General features: G+C 37.7%; 1 protein-coding gene across 5 annotated transcripts in view; it reads right to left on the minus strand.

Annotated features, from left to right (window-relative positions):
• Positions 1-16,960, minus strand: part of KIAA1324L (KIAA1324 like) — a 267,444-nt gene that overhangs the window by 154,839 nt on the left and 95,645 nt on the right. For all 5 annotated transcript variants that reach the window (XR_004268401.1, XR_004268400.1, XR_004268402.1 and 2 more), the window contains 3 exons: positions 7,592-7,787; positions 4,990-5,137; positions 1,682-1,768 (listed from right to left, as the gene is read on the minus strand). Coding sequence is in view for 2 of the 5 variants with exons in the window: in XM_032276477.1 (XP_032132368.1) it covers positions 1,682-1,768; positions 4,990-5,137; positions 7,592-7,787 (431 nt within the window). In the remaining 3 variants the exon portion in view is untranslated. The remainder of the gene's footprint in view (positions 1-1,681; positions 1,769-4,989; positions 5,138-7,591; positions 7,788-16,960) is intronic.

The following is a 16,960-nucleotide window of genomic DNA, read 5'->3' on the forward strand; positions in this document are numbered from 1 at the left end:
TTTAAACAGACAGATTAAATGGTTCTCAACCGTATGCATGAGGTCTTGATGTATATTTAAAAGGAATTCATTTTAGAAGCGAAAGTCCCTCAGCCCACTTGTATATTTATAGGTTGCCACTATTCATAAGATCTTGGAGCTCTCAAAACAAAAGGCAACAGAATGAGCTTGTTTCTTTTAAAAATCTTATTTACCCTCCTTGTCCTTTTTTTTTTTTTTTTTAATTTTGGCTCACTGCAACCTCTGTCTCCCAGGTTCAAGCTATTCTCCTGCCTCAGCCTCCCAAGTAGCTGGGATTACAGGCATGTGCTACCACGCCTGGCTAATTCTGTATTTTTTTAGTAGAGATGGGGTTTCTCCATGTTGGTCAGGCTGGTCTCGAACTCTCAAGCTCAGGCGATCCACCTGCCTCAACCTCCCAAAGTCCTGGGACTACAGGCATGAGCCACCATGCTTGGCTACCCTCCTTATTCTTCTATTCAGTCTCTGGCTGGACAAATACAAGCTGTATAAAATTATAATCCACCCAACTATTTTACCCTGCTGGAGATTCACTGAAGTAGTACATTAAGTAAAAGTAGTGCATTAAGCTCTTTCCCTTGTATTAAGTCTTTTTAAGTAAAGAAAGCATATTTGTTTTTAAGGGTTATTTGTACCTTCAAAGCCCAGTTGACTGGGTGCTAAGGTATATGGCTCTTAAATGTTATTAATATTATTCTCGGGTATACAGATTTTTAAAAATATTCTGAAAGGGTACACTGTATTAAGCACTCAAGGATGAGGCACCTGCTATAACCACAAAGGCAAGGATTGATGGTCACTTATTGAAATAAAGCTTGATCTACATTGTAGGCACCATGTCAAGACCTTCCCACATATCTTCTGATTTAGTCATGCAAGCTTGTTCCCATTTTGCAAATGAAAACATCAGGCACAAAGAGATTAAGCAATTCACCTAAAGAAACACAACTATAAACCAGAGTTAGATATGAAATCCATGTCTCACTCCAAGGAGACAGTGCCTGAAATAATAACAGATTCAGTGAATCATTACCTGATCATTGCCTTCATGCATTTAAGGAGCTGTCCTGTAAGGAAGCAGGCAGTTGCTTCACTTCAAGGAACCAGAGAAAGTAGAATTTTAATCAATGTGTGTCAAATAGGGAGGAGGCAGGTTGAGGCTCCAAATATAGATAAATTTTGTGATAAATAGAGCTGTCTAACAAATGAAGACAGCACAGTATCCAACAAAACAAGCTTGAATATCACTTGCTGGGCACATTGCAGAGAGATAAAAGGAATTCACAGATCCTTTCAATGACAAGAGCTGCTAATTCTATCACATACGACAGACACATTTCTAAACTTAGATACTCAAATGTTTTGTATGTTTATTTGAACAGCCTTCTTTCTCATGGATGCCCCTTTGAAAGGGAGAAAAATTACAGTAGGATGGGAAAGGGAAGGAAAAGAAACCTAAGGAGAAAGAAAGAGGTAGGGAAAAACCCTGAAAATTGAAATCTGAGTCCATGAAGCTAGGGGTAATTTTTTCCCTAATAGTGATTTCTATCATTTGAATTAATAGTCAATTTTGATTTTTTTCTTTAAAATACACTTTTTTTTAAAGTTAGGAAAGGAAGGGTAAGTTGGGAAAGAAGAAGGAAATACAATAGAGACTTACAGAATGAGAGCCCCATTCACCACTGTCTGTAAGTTTCACCCACTTGTCAGTGGTGGTGTCCATCTCCTGGCACTGATCATTTTGAATCTGTGGATTAAACACAAGGGCCCTAGTTAAGTGTCTTGAATAATGGTTTTAATTAAATTCTGTACCCAGCACAGACTGCAAGAACCTCTTTCAATACATTCTAAACAATGGCCGTGAGTAATTCTCAATAAGTAAACATACCAAGACCTCTGGAGCTTAAGTGACAACTGCATATGACTGAGTGGTTGTTAAGTAAACTATCCCCATTATTATAACAAAAGGCCTAGCTCATTAGAGAGAGGAATGTGGGAGAAGAGTTAACACTGATGACGCACAGAAAGGAGACAAAGTATAAAACAACTATCCAACATATCCAAACTTTTTAATAGCATGCATCCACCATGCAGTCCCAATAGTATAAAAATAAACAAAGTTTGTCTTTATAATATTTGCAGCAGCAAAATTTTAAATTAAAAACAAATAAAGTCCACTTAATTTTCCATTCCCTAGAACTTAATCCAAATGCAAAGGCAAGTGGCTATGGCCAAAGCCAAAATACCAAATTTTTATTTGAGGATAAATGATAATCATTTGCCATGTCCATTCAAATGACTACACATATCTTTAACACCAAACACCTTAAGCTTTCCAGGCAATTCTTACAAAATGTCAAGAGGTTGGGACACTACATTTCCAGGTCTACACTGAATACAGACACATCAAAAAGGTAGGCCATCTTTCCAATATTGCAAAATAGCAACAGAATAGAGTTAAAACAATATCTCATCACCTATATCCCCACCAAAAGAAATGGCTCTTTTTTTCATCTCTAAATCATTTTGCCTCTTCATTTATCCTCCCGACCATTTTACAAACATTAAAGTGTTCACCTTACGAGTTATTCCCTAAAAACTTATTAACTAGAATATAGACCCTATTGCCATCCAAATACCAGAGACTATCAGCTACTGAGGGTACTTACTTTAATTGAATTTAAGTGTCATATTCATAAGCATAATGACCATTTTAATGTAAGTGTTAAGCTATATAAAGGCAGATATGGACCCTGTATATACATTTAATGGTCAACGTGTAGATTGTCTGGTAGAAGGCCTCTCTGGCCCCATTCCCCAGCCACATGGAAGGAGCTTAACTTCCTTATGTGACTCGGCACAATGCCCCCGACTGAAGGAACTCCAGCCCCTTCTGCCTAGCAACCACCTAACCACCTAACCAATCATCACCTGCCTCTTTAGCTCCCGCCCAGCAAACTTCCTGCCCAAACCCTGACCAATCACCATATGCCCTATCGGCTCCCCTCTAACCTCCTGCCCACTCAACTTCGCGTTCAGCAAACTCCCTGCCCGGCAACCGGGACTAACCAATCATCACCCGCCACCTCTGCTCTCCCACCGCCCCAGGCCCTCTGCCCCTATAAAACCGACCGAACAAGGAAAGCGCGCGCGATTCATCCCTGTCCGCCTGAGTCGCCCGGAGATCCCAATAAAGTCGGTACCGGTCACCATGCGTCCTGCCTCGAGTCTATTGAGCACCTGCCTCCGTGGGTCGGGGTCCCACAACCAGGGGTCGCACATAGATAAGCTGAAAGCATTTTTTATCACTGAAAGCAGATGTCATACGTTATCATGACATTCTACTGGCATTCTTGAGTCCTGTTAAACCTAGGTCTAATCACTTACTTGTCTCTCTAGGCTTCAGTTCCGTCGTTATTAAAACAACAACAAACAAACAAAAAAACAGAAGGGCTGAATGAAAGTTCCATATAGTTCTAAAATTATATATTTTGTTACTGTAAATTATGCAATGCCCATTTGTACAACTCTCAGAGAATAGCATCTTTCAATCTTCAAACACTTCCTTTCCATTAACCATTAGTATGATAACTATGAAGTGTTGACCTTATCAGTCAATAAATTGCAACCTCTAAAGCTGAAACATCAATAGAGGAAGGAACATGAATTTGCCATCCCTTTTCAGATTATAACCAGAACAAGGCATCACTGAAAGGAAATAATGAAACTTTGTGCCTTAAGGGTACCTTTATTGACATCTCTGAAATAACTTATTGAGCAATACAAATCTAAACACTTATTCTAACAGTTAGATAACTGCTTTGCTTCTTAACTTTATTTCAGTTTTAGTAATGTTGCCAAAAATGTCCAATGAAATAGGAAATTGTTCACTGAAGGATTTTGCAAACAAAATGCCGCTTAAACATAAATCTGTTTGAAGGTTGCTTAACATCTTAAAGTCATCAAAAGATATTAGTGCTAGGAGTCTCCTTAAAAGATACTGTCACGCAACCTACTTTATAGAAGTGAATGCTGAGTGCCAGAAGGTTCACTTAATTGCTCAATAAAATGAAGTTAACAATTACAGAGTTGGGACTACAGCCAGAATCTTGACTTCAAATGTAAAGCTCATATTTTCATGAAAAATCTCTCTTGCTACCAAACTTCTGATTTAGAAATTCCCATTTCTAATAATACAAATTTGTTTTAGATTTTTAGTACCTTTGTTTCTGAATTCTGGACTGCAGAAACATTTTTCAAGATAATCTCCAATTTATAAGCACAACACACACTTGGTTTGGTATGAGAAGTCAATCTGAGCACATTTGCTCAAGCATTTGTGTCATAAATATTTGCTAGATTAGATACTGTTTATTACTAATAGTTAAGTAATTTTAGTGTTAACCACCTATTTTGTTAGATGATTATCTTATCTTCTGTAATGCTATTTAAATTCTTTTCAAATACATCAAGTATCACATTCGTTGATGTTTTTAGAGTGTACAAAATTCACAGAATCAGAAACGTACAGGCACTTAAATAATTCTTGTTAGCAAAATGTATTTGAAATTGCAAAAAGAAAAAAAAACTTTTAAGTGAAAACTAAAATTGGTTTTAAAAACACAGTTTTCACACAATATTATCTGTAGCTATAAAAAGTACAAACCAGAATCTTGGAGAAAATATTTGTCACACAAAAAGTCTAAACCAATGGTTGTATAATGAGCAAAACTAAAGATAAAACAAGTCCAATGTTATGCTGCAAGGTGAGATCTCAGAGGTAAAGAAACAATTTTAGTCAGAAAACAAAATATTATAGAAAAAAATTAAAGTTTTCTTTTAACATCAAAAGGTTCATTTAAGACAAAAATAACTGAGGAGAAATAAAGTAGAATGGGAACAACTGATTAAGGGAAATTTACGCGAACATCCCTTAAAAAGTAAATTCCAGAATATAAAAGGTCTTACAAAGAACTCAAAGAAGATGTTGTTGTCGACATACTGGTACTCAAAGAAGACATAACCTGACTTCTTAAGGTGCACGGCATAGATCAAAGACACTGTGCAGTCATCACGATTAGATTCTATGTAGCTTCCTCGAGGGATCCAAGAAGAGCTGGGGAAACGAAACAAAGAGGCACTTTACATTAATGTTCTGAAACCTCTTCTGTCCACAAATCTGTGTAAGTAACTCAGACGCACAAGTAGTTTCATCAGCAAAGCACAGCAGAAAACATCAGAAGCTTTTCTGGAACTCAAAGACCAACTTTATTACTGAAAAGAGGTTCATTTTCTTCATTTTTTAAGGAAAATAACTTCCTAAATCTTTTTCAGGTTATATGATTAATTTGCTATGAAACTGTTATTTTTCACCCAAAGTTTGATTACCAAATAGATGAGAACTAATTTTAGTAGCTGAAGTGGAATTATTCTTTCAAACAACTGCAGTTTTTTTTTGTAAACCCTTACATATGGCAAATCTATAGAAGGGGAGAAAGAGTACCACTAATGATAAATATGTAGATTAAGATATAAAGCTGTATTTTTTCACCTTAATTTTTTAGGAAGTTGTGTGTCCCATGAAATGAACTTGCCTGTGATGGACCTGTCTTTTGAGTTCCTAAATCTTTGTAAGGTTATTTAAGGAGCAACTAATTGTTTAAAACATAATACCATTGTTTTTTAGGGTTTATAACATGTTTTTAAATATATGGCAATAGTATGAAAATGAGGATATAAATGTAACTATGCTGTGGTAACATTTAACATTATATAAAAGTATAATAATCTCTATGCTACCATAAGAATGCATACAGTAATTCCTAGCCTTTGCAACCTGTGGTTAGCAAAGATATCCTAACATATAACCATAACAGGAAAAAATGATAAATTGCATTTTTTTTTAATTTTAAACTTCAGCTTATCAAAGGACACTATTAAGAAAACAAAGAAGGCAAAAGCCACAAACTGGAAAGAAGTATTACACACACACATAGAGACATGTATGTGTGTGTATGTGTGTGTGTATATGTGTGCGTGTGTATATATAGTATATGCATGTGTGTGTGCATATACTATATATTTATTATATAAATATATACACTTAAGAACCCACGCTCAGAATATACAAAAAACTCCTTCAGCTTGATAATCAAATAACCAAAAATAAAAAGTAGAAAATGGGTATAACAATTTGACTTCACAAAAGAGAATAAACACATGGACAATAAACACATGAAACATGTTTGACATTATTATGCAGCAGGGAAATAAATTAAAACAAGGGGATATCATCTCACACACACACACATGCACGAACACAATGGAATGGCTAGAATAAAACAAGACTTAACAATACAAATGCTGGTAAACATGTAGAGTGACTAGAACTCAAATATCCTACTGGTGGAAGTCTGCAATAATATAACGATTTTGAAAAGTTCAACTTTTTAGAAAGTTCAACATACATCTCCTATATGACCCAACCAATTAAAAAAGAGTAAAGAGTATGTAAGAGTGGCTGGGTGAAAAAAGGAAGGAGACGAGACAGGAAAACAAGCATAGCCGTATCAGACTGAAATTTACACTGAGAAAATTACACTAGAAGACACTACATTGAAAAACTTCCACTTATTCAATTTCTTTTACGCATAAACTATTCCAGACAGAAGAAGCCTTGTCAATGTCTCCTGCCCACCAAAACAAAGATCTGAGGTCCCACAACATCCTATTAGTACCTTCCTCTAAGGAACTCTTTTACTTGAAACACACACCCTCTCTTAAAGAAATAAGCCTATTATCAAGATATTAAAAAAAGAAATTGGTGTCATTTGGCAAAAAGACAGCTAGAGTGAAAGGAAGGAGGAAAGGAAGGGAGGGAGGGAATGAATGTGCCCTTAAGCTTATGGTAAAAATGTGGGATTCCTGACAGGCTTCTCTTGTCAGGAGGTAGCCAGAGGCCTAAAGTTGAATTATCCTAAGCAAATCTATATGAAAGGAAATGTTACATAGTTAACACAGAGAACAGGAAAGCATACAGCTTAAAGACACACATTTTGTTTTGTTTTTTTCAAAAGAGTTTAACATTTCTCCAACTTTGTCATATGCAAAGCTAAAAATCCCCTAAAAAGAGGTAAGAATTAAGCAAAGGTGCTTTCCACCTTAGGTACTTAACCCACTCTCTTTTATAAGAGATAATCACGTGTCTAAATGAAGTTTATGAATTCTTCCTGTCAGAGGAAAAGAAAAAAATCTGAAAGTATTGGTTAAAAATTAGAAAAAGGTTAGTAGAAACACCAGCAGCTTAAGTGTAGTTATAAATACGAGAAAAATAATTTGCTTCTCTAACAGCATTATTGCATTTTTGTATTCAGTATCTGGTATATTCTGAGGGCAATGATTTTAACCTCATGAAAACTCATTGCAGTGACTGTCCAAAAAACATGATTCTCTGCAATTAGCTTATCATCCCAAACAGTACCAAAATTATCCTCATCTTCTTTCTGGAAAACAGCAACTAACTTCTTCTCAAACATTCAGTTAAGAGCCAAAGGTTGCTTTGGATTCTTACTTGTTACAGCCATCTGGCCTGCTGTCAGAAGGGCCCACCACAGTGTCCATGAATGTTGCGACGTTAGAAAATCCTGCCGGCAGTTCATCCCATTCATCAAATTTGATGCCACTGCCCAAGGAATAGGTACCCTCGCCACACTTACTGCATACCTGGTTCTTCATTTCTAGATACTCTCCAGAGGCACAAGAGAAAGCTGGAAGATAGAACAATGGACAACCCATTACTCACTCCACCATCAATTTTCTCCTCTTCATGCTATCACCAGAATTATTTTTACAAAACTCTGATTATGTCCTACCCTAACGAAAGCCTGTCAATCCCCTTATCACTTCATGCATTTCACAATCTGGCTCCAACCTATTTTCCCAAGCTTATCCCTTGCCCCACCCTCTTCCAGCCAAAACAGAATTCATATCATTCCCAAAACATTTCATCCTTTCTCTTGCTGTTGTGGTCTTCTTTCCCAGAGATGTTGGCCAACCCTACCTACTCTGCATGGAGCACTCCTGTTCTCAACTCAGAAACTACTCACTTCATAACAGATCACCTCCTCTGGCACACCAGATGGTCAAGTGCACCTCCCTCATGCTCCTACAGTGCACTTGTTATAATACCTCCATTAAAGCACCTAATATATGCTAATTAATGGATACGTGCATATTAAGACCCCTTATAATTTGATGTGAGACTTTGAGCTTTAAGAAAACAAGGATGATTATTTCTGGATTCCAAACTGTATCAGGCACATACTAAGTCTAAATAAAATGCTGATCCAATGTGTGACAACTAAATATAAAAAGGGAAATGGGAAAGCAGTGCAATAGCTGAATAGATTATTTCCACTGAAATCATGAGTCCACTTTTTCAATATTCACACCAATCTAGTCATTTCCACCAAATACATCTTATTTCTAATGTCACGCTCTCCGCAAACTCTGAGAGCTGTACCCAGAGACACCGGATACGCCAATGTGAATAATAGTTGACACATTACAAAAAAGGTTAAGTTATTCATTCAACAAATGCGAATCAACATCTTCCAAGTACATGGCTCTGTGCAAGATGGTATTAGTGACTCCAATCTGGAAAAGGACTTTCCAATCCTTTAATCAGGATATTAAAGAAACAAGAACAAAATGAGACCTCCAAATTACCCAATGAAGAAAAACAAATCTCCCAGCAGAGTGTAAAGTAGCAAAGCTTTACCTTTAGGTGGACTCTTCTCTTTTAGAATACATTTAAAAACTTAGCCAGAAATAAAAATAAGCTAATTTTCTAAAATTAATTAAAGAATTAGAGCTAAAATCCACACACGCCTACTTACTCACTAAATTAATATAATGCTTTACTTGAGAAAACCTAAAGATGCTGTACAATGATCTTCTAACATTCAAATCAACATCCCCAAATCAGTAAAACATGAGGAAATAAAAAAAGATTACACAAGGAATATGGCATGCTGACTACATGGTCAAAACTGTCCTAAGACGAGGCTGTAGCACTTCCTAATTCTATGACACGGAGTGAGTTATTTCGCTTCTCTAGGCCTTAGTTTCTGCTTCTAAAAATTGAGATAACAATCACAATAGGTACCTTTAAGGGCTATACTGATGACAGCGGGGGCCTATCTGGAGTGGCCACTGCCATGAAACCAGCTGTTGTTGGGGAAGTGCAGACCAGGCCACACGCTCCATGGAGCCACTGGTTGCGGGGAGCAGACCGGATCCCACCCTCCCAGGCGAACCTGAGCCTCCCTGTTCTGTTGGGGGCTGGTAGCAGGCAGGAGTTCCATCATCTTGAGCACAGCTGCAGCTGCCGAAGCTGTGGCTGTGGACCAGGGTGTCTTAGCACTCTGAGGGGCCCAGGAAGGTCCCGCTTCCCCCAAAAGCTTGGAGATGTCTGCTCCCGCTGCCTGGCCTCTCCCTACTACTGGCAACCCCTCTGATCTCAGAGCAAGTTTGTGGCTGAGCTCGGGCACTGTGCTGACACACCAGTCCCCTGCTACCTGAACCCCCTCCAGACTTTGGACACCAACAAGCAAAGGAGGGAGACTGAGGCAGGGGCTGACAGCAGCTCAGCATTGACCTGCAGGCACCCCTTGACACAAATAGCCTGGGTGCCCTCAACAGTGGCAGGAGGCAAAGAGGGTCCTGGACAGAAGGGGACAGGTCCCAGCAAAGCCCCACCTTCAAGCCAAAAAGGCCGTGAAGCCTGGAGGCTGGGCTGCTGGACTATGGGCCAGAGTGGGACTTGTGGTGCTTTTTCCAGGGCTGTTCATAGCTGCCCATGAACCATCAGCACACACTTCCTCCTTCTGGCTGGCTGAGTCCCAGGCCCATAAAAGTCCTGGATTCAGCCAGACTCTTAACAGATGGTGGGATGACCAGCTGCAGAGAGGAGTTACCCACTCCAGGGTTTTCACTCCGCTGAGAGCTGAACAGTTGTCAAGATACTCTACTTACAGAGAGGAGCTAGTCACGGTGGGTCTCCTCTGAGCTATTCTGTTGTTCAATAAAGCTCCTCTTCACCTTCTTACCCTCCACTTGTTTGTGTACCTCATTCTTCCTGGACATAGGACAAGAACTCAGGACCTGCTGGTGGGGCTAAAAGAATTGTAACAAACAAGGCTGAAACATGACCCTTGCTTGCCACATTGTGGGTGACAAGAAGGAGAGAAGAGCGGTGGCCCTTTATGGATCCCAGACCTAGGAACTCCCCAAGTCAAGGCTGTGACAGCCTCTTTGGGAGCTCTGCAGTTCCTGGTGTCTCCAAGCTTCTGGGTGCCACTGTGTTCCCTGGTGCCAGTGTGGAAGCTGCTTGTGGCATGCCTGGTTCACCTGCAGCCTCACAGGGAGCCAGTGCCCATGCCATCACCTGGAGTTGCCCACCCCACTGCAGCTGTCATGCCTGGCTGTGCATGGTAGTCTGAACCCCATGCTCACTCACACACCCCTTGCCTCTCTACACCTGGCCAGCCCTTGGCCAGCATGGGATCCAGGCCAGTAGTGTGAGCCGAACGCACCGTGCCAGGCCAAGTGGGCAGAACAAGCCTGGTGGGCCTGAGAAAAACCCAAGCAAAGGCGCCACTGGCCACAGAGGTTTCCAGCTGGTGAACTGACACCCCAAGAATCCTATGACAATACTGAGAAAATAAAATATAATATAAGGTGGTTAGAGTAGTGCCTGGCATATAACAAATGCTCATTAAAGCTATTATCACTACCAGAATAATCAACAGAAAAATACAGTTATGGAAAACTATTTATCTTCAATGGTCTATGGATCTTCTAGCAAACTCAGAGTCAGACATTTGTCTACTAAGATAAATAATAAGATCATAAACCAAGAGTCTACAGTACATTAAATCAGGGTTCAGCAAACTACCATCTGCAGGAAAAATCTGGCTCACTGCCTGCTTTTGTAAATAAAGATTTACTGAAACACAATCCCAGTCATTCATTTACCTACTGTCTATGGCTGCTTTCACACCACAATGGCAGAGTTGAATAGCTGCAACAGAAACTGCACTGCCCACAAAGTCAAAAATATTTGCTTCCTAATGAAATAATCTTGGAAGACAGTTTAGTGTCCAAAATTGTACTTTAAGTTAATTAATGGTAACTTAACAAAAGGTAATATTTTATGGTATGTTGTTACAGAAAACTCTAAAAGCTAAAAAAGAGAACATTGCCTTTGTGAACAATGATGCCATTTCAGAGTGTTCACTGCCCTGTTAATTAAAATCATAAAGAATATGCCCATCTCTTTCCCAAGTGTTTCCATAAAGTCATAAGGAAAACTGAGAGATAAAGTTGAAAGTGAATATAATGGATGTTTGGTATATACCAGGTGCTTGATACTTTACAAACACAGTAAACTCTTGTTATTCACAGTAGTTGTGTTATATGAATTTACCCAAACACAAATTAATTAATACTGGACCATTGCTCCTAGGGAAAATATAGTGTTAGGTTCCTGAGAACCTCAAGTCACATCACCTTTGTTAGCCAGTCAACAACTAACCTTAAGTTTAATTCCTTTTAAAGATATTTTATTTAGTATATATTGTTAATTCATTATTGTTGAACTCATGGCCAACAGAACTATAACTCACACCTGAATAAAGCTTATCTAACACATGTATTTTCTCTGAAAGGCATAGCACAGCCCTGTCGTGCTTAGAATACCAGCCTTCACTTTGGCACTATACTTCCAGGGCCATTTTAAGCATCAAAATCACCCAAAAAATAACTAAAATGCTAAACACATAGCACTAAATAAACCACCAAAAAGACGCTTGTTTACACTATGAGAAAAGTAATAAGAAGTCAAAGTGTCACATTGTTCATACGTGCAGTTGTGTGACTCAAATATCTCACCACTCTGCATATGTCTACAAATGACTATGAAAGCACTGAGTGTATTAATTTGGGGGTTACAAATAAATTTCAGCAAGTAGTCAAATTTGCAAATATTGAATCCATGAATGATGAGGATCAACTTTATTTATAATAGACTGGTGAGGGACGAAGGGATTATGCCCACATGCCAGATGAAGAAACTGAGCCACAGTCCATTTAAATAACCTGATTAAAAAGGTTGACTAGTTAACAGTTAACCAGTGGCAAAACTAAAACTCAAATTCTGGTCTGGCTGATTCCAAAGGTGGTGCCTCAAAGAAAATTCAATTCAAAAAATTATTACAACCAATACAAAGAGGGCAAACAATTCATCATATTTCACACCATTCCTCATTTCCTATCCGGGACTGTTAAACAATGTTCATGCACATTATACAGCAATAACCATTTCCCTGTTTCATATTTCTTGTGGATTTTTAATGTACCATTCCTAAAGCATGAATTAAAAACTATTTTAGCAAGTTTCTAACTCCCATAAGTCAATGATTTTGCTTATAACAGGAAGATAATAATAATAGCTATCTCAAAGAGGTATGGGAAAGAGATATACCATATAAAGCATTCAGCATATACATAGCAGACAGCACACAATAAAGATTAAATACAGTTATTAATAGTTTAGGCTTGATGCAGTGGCTCACACTTGTAATCTCAGCACTTTGGGAGGCTGAGTCAGGCAGATTGCTTGAGGTCAGGAGTTCAAGACCAGCCTGGCCAACATTGTGAAACCCCGTCTTTACAAAAAATACAAGAAGTTAGCCAGGCAAGGTGGCAGACACCCGTAATCTCAGATACTCGGGAGGCTGAGACACCAGAATTTCTTGAGCCTGGAAGGCAGCTGTTGCAGTGAGCTGAGATCGTGCCACTGCATCCCAGCCTGAGCAAAAGAGTGAGACTGTCTCAAAAATAAAAAGATTATTGATATTTTAAATCAGGGACATGGAACATACATTTCTATAAGAAATCTGCTAATGGATTTACAATATTACATCTCTTCAGATTAATTATGCAATGAAATTAGTTAAATGAGTATAGAGCCTTTAATAATACAGAGGAGCTAGCAAGTCTAAACCTTTTCATAGTTTAATCATTTGCTACTCCTCAGTCTTTTTCATCCTGGAAGTCAGGTCTAGAGACGCCTGTCCAAGGAAGAAAAGAGCCAAATTGTCTTAGTAAACAATGTTTAATCCATAAGGTTATGTCAACAGAGTTAAAGCTGCTGACTTCTTTTGGCGTCCACCAAAACTACCTGCTCTTCCTTTTACCTTCCATCCTAGCCTCATCCATGCTCTATGTCAACACTGCTACCTTGGCATGTGTTCTTTAATTAGATTATCAGGGTGTTAAAAAATAATCTTAAAGACTATATTCTTTTCATTCAGATTCTTTTAGCATACAACATAGGAACTTTTCAACAAGCAGCAAGATAGACAATTATTATTAACAGCTGTTGTTAGCTGTTATGAATGTGAATTGACCATATTTAATTTGACTCAATTCATCATTTCTAAAATAAATACTGTGTTTCTCCTTCAACAACCTTAAAATCTTAGAGAAACTGAATTAAATTAAAGATAGGCAAACTCCAAAGTCTTGAGAACAGGAAGACCTTATTTGCCTAAGGTCACACACTACTTAACAGTGGCCTCAAGTATTTCACAATACTTCACCTAAGCACCCAGTGAAAGAGTGATATTTAAAACCCAACTTTTTAAAGTCTAAACTGTAACCAAGAGGTCATTTGCTGCACTCACTGTTCTTTTTCTTGGCTTTATGCCTATTCTGACATTTATTTCTGCTACTGTGAAGCTGTAAAGGTTCAAATATGCAGGTATGAAAAATCAGATATGGAAAAAGCATTTATATTAGTCCATCACCAAGTAGCAAATATCTTAGGAAATTTGCTTAACCTCTGTGCTTCCATTTATTCACACTCCAGCATCCCTTTCTCCCTCCTAGGACTGCTTATAATAATCCAGTGAGAAACTATGGAAACCACTCTGAAAATAAAGAGTGCTGAAAATTCAAAGCACTGCTATGATCATACAACCACCTAGCACAATGTGCCAAATAACTGTTACTGAATTCAATCATTTATAGGCTGATTATCATCTATGATTTATGCCTAACAATAAAGAATATCTATTTTTAATCATTTACCACGGGGCCACATCGTTTTGCTTTTTCTTCCTCCACAGCCCTCATATTTTGAAAGACTATGGCTTTCAATCACATTTTTTCATAATTTACTCATCTTTGCTCTTTTAAATCAAAGTTTTTATTACTAAAATATGTTTTCTAAACAGCAAACAGCAATAATAAGTAATAATAAACGGATTTTCAATTTACAAGTTGAATGAGATGTTGATGATATAATGAACCTATCCAAACTTTACAGGTAAATATCTGGGAACAACACTGTGGCTTTCTCAAAGCTTCTGTGATAGTCTAATCTGGACTGATCTTCCTCAAAATAAATCAAATTTATATCTCACTAAGTATAAAGTCACTGTAATCCATCTTACTTATCAATTAATATTAGCTAAATATAATTATTTGTGGGGAAATAGAAAGTAAATCAGTTCCAGAATCAAGATGAGTCAGTATGTCTCATCTTTTCTTCAATTTTCTTCAATTGGTTACTCTTGTTTAAATACGATAAATAAGGTTTAAGCCACAGACATTATTATGTCAACTACACGCTCATACTCTTGCAATTGTTCTTACTATTACACACTGCCATTAAGGGTAATACAAAGAAAGAACAATGCTTGGTGTGTGGACCTCAAAAATAAGTTGTACTTCTATCACTCATTTAGCCGATTAATTATCATTATCAGATAATTAAAACTTTAAGTGCCTGCCAGGTTTATCATCAGTCTTTTCACAGAAAAAGAAGCAGAAAATGGCATCGAAGATAAAGTGAACAGCATATTGAATCCAGCAAATCTCCACCAATCTTCTTCCTCCCTCAGTACCAGTGATAAGGACAGCACTTGAACACTGTCCTTTTAAGTTGTTATTTATGAAATTCTTAGAGAAGAAAAATAATCCTGATTTCTCATTTAAAAAAAAATAAAAGTGAGATAGGGAAAGCCAAACAGTACATTAGAACAGGCCATTTCTTGCTGATTTTCTTTAATTCACATTAAGGCAGATTTTTTTCCTTGGCTGAAGGGAATTCTTGTTCTCCCTAATTGGTAAATTATTTTTCATCCTGAGGATAGTTTTCACATCAAAATATACAAAGTAGCAATGAAGGCTGGTTGTGAGTACATCAACTATCTGTCATGTTAAATTTAAGGCTGGAAGAGGAGAAAGAAAGGTGAGACTGTTCAAACGCTAACAGTGGCAGACATTGCAATATCCCTATCAGAAGAAAATATTCATAAGCATAAGAAGATATATTAGTACTGCACTATAATTCACCAGTTATGTGATTTGAAGCATGATTTGATCACAGGATGAATAAATCTGTGATATGTAATCCTAACAATTAAAACCATCAGAATCACCAAAAGAGACCTTTGAGATTGTCTGATCCAAACCATTCCAATTCCAAGTTTCTTCTTCTGCATAATGGTAAGCAACCCAGTTCAACTTTCCTACAGTTTCTAGTGGCAGACTTTCTATCTAACAGACTCCATGACTCTCTACCCAATAACCCCATAGTTACTATGCAGCCAGAAGATTTTACTGTAACTAAACTGAGAAAAAACCCACTATCTTCACATGAAAAAGAACAGTGTTAGAAAAGAACTCAACAGAAAACAAAAAGAAAGAAAGAAAGAAAAAGAAAAAATGAAAGAAAAGAACCTGCCTTAAAAGTCAAAGGGTGGGAGTTCTAGCTCCAGCTGTGTCACTTCGCCATCTGAAGTAACAGATACAGAGCTACTACGTCACCTCTGAATTGACATGATAAAATTATCAGAACTGAAATAGTAAAGCCCAATCCCACCAATAACAATTTTTAATTTTTCGCTAAGAGTTGGGGGTGAAATTGTAGGACATAGGGATATAACTCGTAAGTTATTTGTGAAATTCTTAGAGAAGAAAGAGACACCTATTTTCATCTTTCACCTTACAAAACAAAAGTGAGATGGAGATACACAAGAGTACATTAATATGAACCAGTTCTAGCTAGCATTTCCTAATTCACTGTTCCCTGAAAAAATTATTTACTGAAAAGTATTGCCTCTCTATCTCCAAAAACTAATTTCACATTTAACATCCTTTCCAGTGGTCTTCACATAGCCCTATCAAGTAGAAGTGTATGCTTATCACTGTACCTCTTAGGATTTACCAGCCAGACGCTTGAAAATTTAAAAGTAGAAGCCAACTCCTGGCAAGAAAATGGATCCATGTGACATCACAGATAGTGATCCCTATTAAATTAGCAAAGCCTATTTAAAGTTCCTATATTTTTATAAGAAAAGCTAACTAAGAAATTTTTTATCTCTGAAAGAAAAAAAATAGAAATATATTTTATTGCAGCTACTTTACTTCAATGTTTGATGGGGGAGGGGACGAATCTCAGTTCATCGGGCACAGGATGACACAAGGCCTACAGAAAAAAGACAACAGCGAAAGTCAATGGAAAAAAAATATTCAAGGTATGTGATGAGGTCACTTAAGGGGGCAGAACAATGTATCTGTGAAATCAGTTTTCTCAACTTCCAATTATGCCCTACCACTTTGATTCTTGTCATCCTAAACTTTCTCTCTTCCTTAGAAAGTGTCAGTTATTTCCTACTTCTTGAGTCTCTGATCTTGATTCTGCAGTATTGAGAGCTGTTTTCTCATCTCCTCATAAAACACTTTTTTTCAGAGAAGTTACCTCAACCACAGCACCCAGCAAACAATACAATTGACCTAAAGTCTGATTTCCAGCTGTTCTCAACTGTTTTCATCTCCTCTCCCAATCTCATTCATTCTAGCCTTTTAG

This window comes from Sapajus apella, unplaced genomic scaffold (assembly GCF_009761245.1).
Source record: "Sapajus apella isolate SASKATOON/1434 unplaced genomic scaffold, GSC_monkey_1.0 scaffold7, whole genome shotgun sequence".
Classification (NCBI taxonomy): Eukaryota; Metazoa; Chordata; class Mammalia; order Primates; family Cebidae; genus Sapajus; species Sapajus apella.